The sequence below is a fragment of the Chrysochloris asiatica genome, unplaced genomic scaffold, assembly GCF_000296735.1.
Source record: "Chrysochloris asiatica unplaced genomic scaffold, ChrAsi1.0 scaffold00006, whole genome shotgun sequence".
NCBI classification, from domain to species: domain Eukaryota; kingdom Metazoa; phylum Chordata; class Mammalia; order Afrosoricida; family Chrysochloridae; genus Chrysochloris; species Chrysochloris asiatica.
Window position 1 is genome coordinate 32,048,736 of NW_006408524.1, and position 12,256 is coordinate 32,060,991.

Sequence of the window (12,256 nt, forward strand, 5' to 3'; positions counted from 1 at the left end):
AATCCCCAATTAAAAGTGCAACATATAAGGTTTCATTTCTGGCATGCGAATTTGAGAGATTCTGCTATGCAGAAAAAGTGGTGGGGGAAAAAAACACTTTAAGTCTCTGAAAGTGGTCTTACATGCATATGGCAATGGAAGACAAACAAACAAACAAACAAACAAACAAAATAATAAAATTTAGTTTCAACAGCAAGTCTATGATATCTGATTCAAGACCAACTCCCTCGTTCCGGCTTCCTGAGATACAAACTGCACTTCTGACTGATGCCATCAAAAAACATGACTCCCCTTCTTCAAGCTCCCAGGCAGAGAGCTATCTTTCTAAGAGGAGCAGAAGGTCAGCCTTTCCTCATCTTAGTCCTAGCTACGTGGAGCAAAGGAAAAGTTCTGGGGCAATGAGGCCAAGAATTCCCTTCTTCTATCCAGCTCCCACTTGTGGGACATCGGACATGGTTTGTCTAGGATGGTGGTGGTAGTGTGCTGTGGAGTTGGTTCTGGCTCATAACGACTCTGCTTAGGGTTCCGAGGCTGTTTACAGGAGCAGAAAGCCTCATCTTTCTCCTGGTCGTTTCAAACTGCTGATCTTGAGGTTAGCAGACCGACTTATAACCACTATACTACGATACCAGATCCTAGATCACCCTCACTTGGGGGTTCACTGTTGTTGTGTGCTGTCTAGGCAATTCAGACTCATACAGTGACCCTAAAGGACAGAGCAGGACTGTCCCATAAGGTTTCCTAGGCAGGTCACCAGGTCTTTTCTCTCGTCCAGCAGCTGGTGAGTTTGAACTGCTGACCCTTCAAATAGTAGTCCAATACTTAACCACTGGGTTCCCTTCCTTCTTATTGAGTCAGTTCCAATTCAGTGACCCTGTACAGCGTTTCTGAAGAGCAGACGATGGGTTTGAACTGCTGACTTAGCAGTTAGCTGGCCAGGGCTTATTATTCAGCAGTATAACTGCTTACTGTTGTTGTTGTTGTTGTTGTTAGGTACTGTTGTGTCGGTTCCAACACATAGTAACCGTATAAGGTTTCTGAGGAGCAAATGTTGGTTTGAACCACCAGCACTGAAGCTCAAGTTGACCTTGTGGCCCAGTACTTATCCAATAGTGCCACACCAGTAGTTTGTAAACAGGAGAGCAAGCCAAGAGTACCTGAAGTATCTACCTGTCCCTTCCACCAAGAGTTTAACTCCTAAAACTGGGGGTCACTCAGATAAATGCTTCATTGTCCCAATCTCCAGCTCCAAAACCAAGGCTGAAATTTTGCCTAGGGGGAAAAGGAGGCAATAAAATAAAGAGGTCCAAATCTTTTCCCAAAAGAACCAACTTCATTTGCACTGAAGTATGCACTGCGGGTTACTGTACTGGACTGCAAGGTCAGTTTGAACTGCAAGGTTGGTGTTTCAAGCTCACCAGCCACTCCTCAGAAACCCTATACAAGGTTGCTATGATTCGGAACCAACTCAAGGGCACTTAACAACAACAACATGGGAAAATGCAAGCCTGAAGGTTCTTTACAAAGCAATGGATATTGTGGTAAAAGGAAACTGAAGTGGGCTTGATAGACTGACAAATTCACTGAAGAGAAAAGCTAAACTGTTGCCAGAGAAACCCAGGGAAAGACAAAGCTGTGAAGAGCCAAGCCTAGAATCAGAAAAAAACCTCAAACACTGACTTCAGAAAGGACTCCTTAATCCACACTGATATATATGATTGCTTTTTAAAATCAGTTCAGAAAACAAAGAAAATATACCTTCATACTACTACCAATAATTCTAAGCTTTAATTTATCTGGATATCTTTATTTTGTCCTTAATTTTTAACGATAGCTTTGCTGGATAAAGAATTCTTGGTTGGCAAATCTTTTTCTTTGAAGCTAACTTACGAATATTGTTAAACACTATGAATGTATTATACCACTGCATCTTGTTGTTGTTGTTGTCAGGTGCCATCGAGTCGGAACCGACTCATAGCGACTCCATGCACAGTAGAACGAAACAATGTTCGATCCTGGGCCAACCTCACTACCGCTGCCACCCCCGAGTCCATCAATGATGCCACCTGGCCGATCCATCTCGTTGGAGGTCTTCCTCTTTTTCTCTGACCCTCCACCCTACCCAGCATGATATCCTTCTCCAACGATTGTTTCCTCCGGACTACATGTCCAAAGTAGGAGAGACGAAGCTTAGCCATCCTGGCCTCCAAGGAGCACTCTGGCTGCACTTCTTCCAAAACAGATCTATTGGTTCTTTTGGCAGTCCATGGCACCCTCAGTATTCTCCTCCAACACCACAACTCAAAGGCATCAATTCTTCTACGATCCTCTTTATTCACTGTCCAGCTTTCGCATCCATATGAGGCTATTGAAAACACAATGGCCTGGGTCAGGCGCACCCTAGTCCTCAAGCTGACATCTCTGCTCTTCAATACTTTAAAAAGTTCCTGTGCAGCAGATTTGCCCAGTGCAATACGTCGTCTGATCTCTTGACTGCTACTTCCGCGAGTGTTGATAGTTGATCCAAGAAGAATGAAGTCCTTGACAACTTCAATCCTTTCTCCATTGATAACCACTGCATCTAGAGCTCCATTATTACTAATGTTAAGCCACCTGTTAATGTTAGTGGGGTTGGCTGGTTGGTTGCTTATGTGCCGTGGAGTTGGTTCTGACTCATAGTGTTCTTGACCCTGTACAAGGTTTCCAAGGCTATAAGTCTTTACAGGAGCAGAAACCCTCATCTTTCTCCCGCGGAACAGCTGGTGGTTTCAAACTGCTGTCCCTGAGGTTAGCAGCCTGATCACTATGCTACCAGAGCTCCTTAATCTTGATGGGGCGTACTTGTAATTACTGAGCCATTTTACCTTGCTGCTTTCAACATTTTTACCTGATTTCTGATGTTTAAGACTTTAAGTGATGTGTTTAAATGTAAGTTTCTTTACATTTTGGAGTTTATTGAGCATCCAGCATTTTGTAGATTGTTATATATAAAAAAAAAAAATCTGTGACTGAATTTGTCTTTATCTCTTCAAATATTTTTTCTGCTCCTTCCTTCTTTCCCATACTCTCATTCTGCGTAAATTGGTGTGCTTAATCCAGTCCCATATTTCTCTGATGCTCTTTCCATTTTTATTCATTCTTTCTCCTGTTTTTAGATTGCATAATCTTTCAATCTTTTCACAATTCATTCTAATATTGAGTTCCTCTAATGAATTTTTCATTCAATTACTGTGCTTTTCACCTCTAGAATTTTCATTTTTAAAAAATACCATTTTCATTATCTTTATTGATATTTTAGAGGCCAGTGTGGCACTGAAGGAAATACTGGACTACTAACCAAAAGGTCAGTTGTTCAAACCCACCAGCACTCCCTGGACACTCTATATAGGGTTATGAGTCAGAATGGACCTAACACTGATATTCTCACCATTATTATCATACTTTGCATTGTTTTTAAAATGATGGTTTCCTTTAGTTTAATATTTTGACACAGTGGTTACAGCATTCAGGTGGTAACCAAAAGGTTTACAGTTCAAATTCACCAGCCAGCTGCTCTGAGGAAGAAAGGTGTAGCAGTCAGCTTCCGTAAAGGTTATTATCTTAGAAACCCTCTGGGACAGTTTCACTCTTTAGGGGTGCTATTATTCAGGATCGATTTCATGACAATGGATTGTCTTGTGTGTATATATTAAATTGTGGCTTAGGTGAAGGTTTACAGAGTAGATCACCAGTGAAAAACTAGAAACCATGCAAAAACAGCATGTGGGTTTTAATTTTTGAAAACACGTTTATAATGGTTACTTTTCAGTCTTTGCTAAATCTAATGTAATTTTTTTCTGTCACTATTTTAGTGTTTTGGTGAGAGTCTGCACAGACTACCCAGGGACACTAGTTCCCCCAGCACAGTGTGCCATCATTCCCACTCACCTCACTCTGCTTGGACCACTTCCCATATCAACTCTTCCTGCCCCTCAATTTCATCTTCGCCCTAGAATAAATGTTTACCATTTGGGGTCCTATAGTTGATTTTTTTAAAGAAGCTCATTATTCATAGGTGCCATTGTTTATTTTGTGATCTAGTCTGTTACTGAGCTAACAGGTGATACCAAGGAATAGTTCGGGTTCAAAGTTTGATATGTTGATGGGCAACAGTTTCGGGTAGTCCTCAAGTCCAGTAAGTCTGGCCTGCTTCTCATTTTTATCGCATTCTATAAAAACCCATCTTATAGTAAAACCTGATCAAAATGGTTAGTGGTGATAGCCACATACTATCTTATTCTGGGCTCAGGGTAGAAGAGGTCATGGTTCTTGTCAACTGCTTTGTTGACTATTTTCTTCCCTGTATCTTTGGGTTACTTCTTTATCTTTTATTTCCAGATGAGTAGGAGCTCTGGTAGCATAGTTACGAACCGGACTGTGAGCCGCAAGGTCAGCAGTTCGAAATTACCAGTGGCTCCTTGGGAGAAAGATGAGTCAAAGATCTAAATGCATGAGCAAAAACTTTAAAATCTCAAAACAAATCAGGAAATCATTATGACCTGTGATTTGGCATAGAATTCAAAATATGACACCAAAAGCACGAACAAAAGCAAAAAACAGAACAAACTGGACTTCACCCAAACTAAAAACTTTCGTGCTTCAAAATGAAATTATCAAGAATGTGAAAAGACAAGAAAATATGTGCAAACCTGTAGAGGGATTTGTTTTAGAATATATGAAGAACCGTTTCAACTAATACTTGATCTTAACCAATGTTCCATCAACAGATAAATGGATGAAAAAATACGGTCCATACATACAATGGAGTATTACTCATCCATAAAGAGAAATGAAATTGTGATGCATACTATACCATGGATTAACCTTGAAAGAATGCCGAGTGAAATAAATCAGTCACAAAATGACAAATATTGTATGATACCTTTTACATGAAACATGCTAATTTAGAGACTAAGAAGGCTTATTCGCTGTTAGTAGGGGTACAAGTGGGGAAAAGAGGGAGTGTTTGCTTAAGGGTCATACATTTCTATTAATAGTAATGGAACAATTTGGAAAGCGAGTGATAATGGTTGCACAGCAGGATGTATATAATCAGTGTCATTGAACTGTACATGTAAAAAAGTGGTGAGTTGGCAAATGATTTTGTTATATACATTTATACCACAATGAAAAGCAATTAAAAAATATATTAGTAAAATATACCAAGCCATCCACAAAGATTTACACATGGCCAAAAAACATAAAATACTTATTATCATCTGTCACCAGAAAAATGCAAATGAAAAATACAAAGCGATACTTCTCACACACTAAGATGGTTCTAAGCAAAAATCAGCTAATAAATGTTGGTGACAATGTGGAAAATTAGAACCCTTATGTACTGCTCTGGTAGCGTAGTGGTTATGAACTGGGCTGTGAACTTTAAGGTCAGCGGTTCAAAATTACCAGCCAATCCGTGGGAGAAAGATGAGGCTTTCTACTCCCGTAAAGATTTACACCCTCAGAAACCCTGTACAAGGTCGCTATGGGTCGGAACCAACTCAAAGGCACTTAACAACAATGTACTGCTGGCGAAAATATGAAACATTGCAGTCACTTTGAAAAACAGTTTGGCAATTACTGAAGCAGCTAAACATAGAGTTACTGTATGATCCATTCCTTGATATCTCTCACTGAGAACTGAAAACATAGGACCATGCAATTGTTACATTATTATTCATAACAGCAAAAGATGAAAAGAACTCAAATGTCCATCAAGTGAAGAATGGATTTAAGTTTGAGGTAGCTACGCAATGGAATGCTATTTGGCCATTTGTTGTTGCTGTTAAGTGCCGTCGAGTCGGTTCCGACCCATAGCGACCCTGTACAGGATTTCTGAGGGTGTAAATCTTTACAGGAGTAGAAAGCCTCATCTTTCTCCCGTGGAGCGGCTGGTAGTTTCGAACCGCTGACCTTAAGGTTCGCAGCCCGATTTGTAACCACTACGCTACCAGAGCTCCTTTACCATTAAAAGAATTGAAATTCTGATACATGCTAAAACATAGATAAACCCTTTAAAAAATATGTTAAATGAAAGAAATCAACATAAAAGACTACATATTATATGATTCCATGTAGAATAAAATTTCAGAATAAGAAAATCTATAGGGACAGAAAATAGCCTAGTCATTTCGTAGGGTTGGGGGAGGATGAAGATTGGGAAGCCAGTAACTAAAGGGTATTGGATTTTTTTTAGTGATGATAAAAATGTACTAGAATTGATTGTGGTAATGGACCATTCCCTTTGAACTTTAAATTTAAATGGATTAATTAGGGTATATAATATATTTCACTAAAATTGTTTAAAAATTTTACAGAATATATTTTCAAAGAAAACTGTAAGAAGAAACCTGTAAAGTAGAAGGCAGAGGACTACTCAAATTCCACTCCTGGAATAATCGTCATTACAAAACAAATGTAGTTTACAGTCTAACTCAACTTCTGAGCAATAATGCCAGTGAGTTCCTAGAGATCAAAATACCTAGCAAGCAACTTGGTTTTAACTACTCTTTTATTCCTCCACCTTCCAGAGAGACAGAGTTGATACCAGTGCATTTACCTTCCTTCTCCTTCCCTACAATTAGGACAGGAACATGCAACTCTTCGAAGCCTCTTGCCAGGCTGCACCTCTGGATCAGAAGTTTGCTGGCCCTGCTGCAAATGCACTTGAGTGAGTTGGTCAGGACTAACAGCACCTATCGTTGCATTAGCAATTCCTCCAACTGCTACGGTTACGGGAGCTATAGTAGCTTGTTGGACTTTTACTCCATCCTGTCCTTGCTGCTGACCTGAAAGAGGAGGAAAAAGAGTATCATATAATGTATTCTAGTCCTCAGAAAGGATCAAAAAGCCCATGTGGACATTTTAAAGTTAACATATTTGTCCTAAAAGACATGTGTAAAGCATCAATGCAAAAGAAATGAATGCAATTTCTCTAAAATATAGCTCAGGTTACCACTCTGTTTAGTCTGTGTGACTATACAAAGCATTTACTCCTCTCTGTGGCTTAATTTCTCTACCATTTGTAAAATGAAGATACTAACTTGCCACCTACTTACCTCACCAGAGAATGGTGAGGATTCATGGAATATTATATGATAAACACTTGGAGATTCTCAGATAAAAGATGCCATATAAATATAAAACATTACTACTATTCCTACATTTTCAGTCATCCATAAGAAAAATACTTATTCTGAGGAAATAGATATTCCTCCTTCCTAAATAAATAGATTTAAATTATACAAACACCTCTTTATTAGTGGGTCATTCTCTAGTATACATGTGAAGTATATGTAAAACTACTCATGATTATTATACATAGTCACTGTAACCATACAACAGACAATCAGATTATTACCCTTTCAAGGTCAGCAGTTTGAATCTACCAGTTGCTTTGTGGGAGAAAGATGAGGCTTTCTGCTCCTGTAAAGATTTACAGCCTCAGAAACTATAGGGTCACTATGAGTTGGAAGCAACTCGATGGCACTCAGCCACCACCACCACCACTATTCATGTTATGTATCTTCCGCTTTTCCTCTTAGGTTAGTACACTCACCATTGTGGCTTCTTTACTTATAGTAAATATTTGAATAGAAAGAGAGAAAAAAACCAGAATTATCACACAGTACTCTAACTTAACAGAGTTACAGTTAAAGATGCTAATTTTTACACATCCCTTACTATAGCACCTGGCACAGAATTGCTCGTTATATGTTAACTATGTATCACTTAACAACAACAAACTATTCTTATTAGTCACTACTGCATGGTGTTTTGATATTGTTTTAGTAAGACTACATACTATATATCTACCACTGAAGTTCTTTTGTTCACCATTGAATTAGTAAGCTGTGATAGGAGAAACAATGCAAATGAAGTCTAAGCCGGGATGTGGGAGAGCCTTGGTTTCTTCATCTTTAAAGTAATTATGCTGAGCTCCATAAAATTCCTGTTTCTTATCTACCACACTTAGCTGCTAACCTGAAGGTTGGAGGTTTGAATCGACCCAGAGGCCCCTTGGAAGAAATGCCTAAAGATGTACTTCTAAAACAATCAGCCACTGAAGACCCCTGCGGAGCACAATTCTACTCTGAAACTCAGGGGGTCTCCAGGAGTCAGAAACCAACTCAATGGCAACTGGTTATTTACCTGAACCAGTTTTCAAAGAGCAAACTGGGTTTATTCAAGAAAAGGCTTTGCAAACTGTAAAGTGATTCATAATTGAAAATGTAATTATGACACCTTCATGTATGTTTCAAGCATATAGCCCTGCCTACTACATCCATTTCTCCAGTAATTACAGAAGCAGATTCCTTTCTATTCAAACTTTATGCACCTAGCTACAGTAGTACAAATATACACTGTTTACCGTAAGAAATGCATTTTTATAAAAGGGAGCACTATCTGAAACAAAACTATGTAAGGTCTTTACAACATGATACCTTTGGAGATAGTTATTTTAAAGTGGCAAGTATTCTTTAAATCCCCTGAAGTTATCAGACGTACCTGGTCATAATTTTTCCAGCTACTGCTCATGTAATAGTTGGTCTTTCTTTTGAGATTGCAATGCTATTAAATGCCCTTCATTATGTCAAAGAATTGCCAGGGATCACTTGACTGAGTATTACCCTAAATTAGCTCAGTCAGTGATCTGTAGCAGTTCCTTGACAGGCTGGTTTTACAAACCTCCAGATTACGAACACTTATTTGTTTAAAGTCAGTAAATTATTTTTGTGACTAATAATTTGAAAATTCTATTTACATTTGTAAACATAAGTCTGACAACTGAGTTTCAGTGTGAGTCAATACTATTCATCTTTCACTGCTACCAATGGAGTACATACATATCAGCCACCAAACACTTTACTAAGCTTAACTTTATTCCTATCTACCCCATGACTTCAGTAGTTGGAAAATATGGCCTTGGTGATAGAAATGATGCTGGAGAACACTTGACAGAATTCTGCAAAACCAATGATTTGTTCATTTTAAATACTTTCTTTAGACAGCACAAGAGATGACTATACACACGGACCTGAGCAAATGGAATACATAGAAATCAAACTGACTACATCTGTGGAAAGAGATGACGGAAAAGCTCCATATCATCAGTGAAAACAAAGCCAGGGGCAGACTGTGGAACAGACCATCAATTACTCATATACAAATTCAAACTGAAGCAGAAGAAAATGAAAACAAATCCATGAGAGCCAAAATATGACCTTGAATATATCCCACCTGAATTTAGAGATCATCTGAAGAACAGATTTGATACATTAAACACTAAAGACAAAAGCCAGAAGAGTTGTGGGATGACATCAAGAACATCATACATGAAGAAAGCAAAAAGTCATTGAGAAGACAAGAAAGAAGGAAAAGATCAAAATGGATGTCAGAAGAGACAGGGAAACTTGCTCTCCAGCATAGAGATGCTAAAGCAAATGGAAGAAATGAGGAGGTCCAAGAGCTGAACAGAAAATTTCAAAGGTCAGCTAGAGAAGATAAAGCCAAATATTACAATAAATTTGCAAAGATCTGGAATCAGGAAACCAAAAAGGAAGAACACGCTCAGCATTTCTCAAGCTGGGGGAACTGAAGAAAAAATTCAAGCCTCGACTTTTGTTATTGAAAGATTCTCTGGGCAAGTTATTGAATGATGCATAAAGCATCAAGAGAAGATGGAAGGAATACACAGTCACCATACCAAAGGAAATGGTTAATGTTCAACCGTTTCAAGAGCTAGCATATGATCAAGAGCCAATGATATTGAGGGAGGAAGGCCAAGGTGCATTGAAGGAATTGGCAAAGAACAAGGCACCAGGAATTGCTGGAATAAAAACTGAAATCTTGCAAGAAAGTCAGGTGGCACAGGAGACACTCACTCATCTCTGTCAAGAAATTTGGACGACAACTATCTGGCCGACTGATTGTGCCCATTCCAAAGAGAGGTGACCCAACGGAATGCAGAAATCATCGGACAATCTCTTTAATATCTCAAGCGAGTAAAGTTTTGCTAAAGGTACCACAGAAACGGCTACAATCATACATTGACAGAGAACTTCCAGAGGTGCAAGCCTGATTCAGAAGAGGCCGTGAACAAGGAATATCATTGCTGATGTCCGATGGATCTTGGCTGAAAGCAGAGAATATCAGAAAGATGTTTACCTGTGCTTTATTGACTATGCAAAGGCTTCCGATGTGTGGATCATGACAAGTTATGGACAACACTGAGAAGTATGAGTATTCTGGAACACTTAATTGTGCTCATGAGGAATCTGTACTTGGACCAAGAGGCAGTTGTTTGAACAGAACATGGGAACACTGAATGGTTTAAAATTAAGAAAGGTGTGTGACAAGGTTGTATTCTTTCACCATACTTATTCAACCTTAATGCTGAGCAAATAATACAAGAAACTGGGTTCTATGAAGAAAAATGTGGGATCAGGATTGGAGGAAGGCTGATTAACAACCTGCAATACGCAGATGATACAGCCTTGTTTGCCGAAAGTGAAGAGGACTTAAAACATTTACTAATGAAGATCAAAGAGCACAGCCTTCGGTATGGATTACATCTCAATGTAAAGAAAACAAAAATCCTCACCACTGGACCAATAAACAACATTCTTTTCAATGGAAAAAAGACTGAAGTTGTCAAGGACTGCATTCTTCTTGGATCAACTATCAACACTCACGGAAGCAGCAGTCAAGAGATCAGACGACGTATTGCATTAGGCAAATCTGCTGCACAAGACCTTTTTAAAGTGTTGAAGAGCAAAGATGTCAGCTTGAGGACTAATGTGCGCCTGACTCAAGCCATGGTGTTTTCAATAACCTCACAAGCATGTGAAAGTTCGATAGTGAATAGGAAGATCGTAGAAGAATTGATGCCTTTGAGTTACGGTGTTAGAGGAGAATACTGAAAGTACCATGGGTTCCCAAAAGATCCAACAGATCTGTTTTGGAAGAAGTGCAGCCAGAGGGCTCCTTAGAGGCCAAGATGGCCAAACTTCGTCTCTCATACTTTGGACATATTGTCAGGAGGGACCAGTCGGTGGAGAAGGATATCATGTGTTGTAAGGTGGAGGGTCAGAGAAAAAGAGGAAGACCTCCAACCAGATGGATTGGCTACGTGGCAGCATTGATGGACTCAAGCGTGGCAACAGTAGTGACGTTGGCCCAGGTTCAGGCAGTGTTTCATTCTGCTGTGCATAAGGTCGCTATGGGTCAGTACCAACTCGATGGCACCTAACAACAACAACAACAAGAACCCCAGGACTTTGTCTTATATTAGTCTGTCCCTTGATCACTTTGGTCCTGATCTACAGGGCTTCATTCTGGACCTTAAACAAATCAGGATCATTCTTTTCCTACGGTTTTGAACATACTCTTCAGTGTAGGTGATAGGATTTGTACCTAGATCTTCGCACAGTTGATTCTTTAGTAATACTCTGATGTCTCTTTAGAATTGTCATTAATGATCACCAGTGGTTTCCATTAAGGATGTGGAAAAAGGAATGTCATTGTTGATGTCAGTTGGATTTTGGCAGAAAGCAGATAATATAAAAACAACATTTACTTGTGCTTTAGTGACTATGTAAAGGCATTCAACTGTGTGGATCACAACAAACATTGTGAAGAACAGGGATTCCAGAACACATATTTGTGCTCATTTGAAACCTGTACATAGACCAAGAAGCAGTAGCTAAAGTAGAACAGGGGGATATTGAATGATTCTAATAGAGGATATTGAATGTTTTAAAATCAGGAAAGGCATGTGTCAGAGTTGTATTTTTCCTTTTATCATATTTACTCCAGCTGTATGCTCACCAAATAACCCCCAAAGATGGAACTCCATGAAGAACACAGTATCAGGATTGGAAGAAGACAATTAACAACCTCTGAAATGCAGATGACACAACCTTGCTTGCTGAAAGTGAAAAAGACTTGAAGTACTAATTGATAAAGATCAAAGAGTACTGTCTTTAGTGTGGTTATATCTCAACATAAAGAAAACAAAAATCCTCACAACTGGACTAATAAATAACATCATGATAAACAGATAAAAGACTGAAGTTGTTGTCAAGAATTTCATTTTACTTGGATCCACATCAACACCCATGAAAGCAATAGTCAAGAAATCAAACAACATATTACACATTGAGCAAATCTGCTATGAAAGACCTTTCTAAAGTGTTAAAAGGAGTCCTGGTGTGGC

General features: G+C 39.0%; 1 protein-coding gene across 1 annotated transcript in view; it reads right to left on the reverse strand.

Moving 5' to 3' along the window:
• SP4 (Sp4 transcription factor) overlaps positions 1–12,256 on the reverse strand; it is an 81,445-nt gene that overhangs the window by 17,643 nt on the left and 51,546 nt on the right. Inside the window, exon 4 of the mRNA XM_006832224.1 lies at positions 6,599–6,827. Coding sequence (XP_006832287.1) covers positions 6,599–6,827 — 229 coding nt within the window. The remainder of the gene's footprint in view (positions 1–6,598; positions 6,828–12,256) is intronic.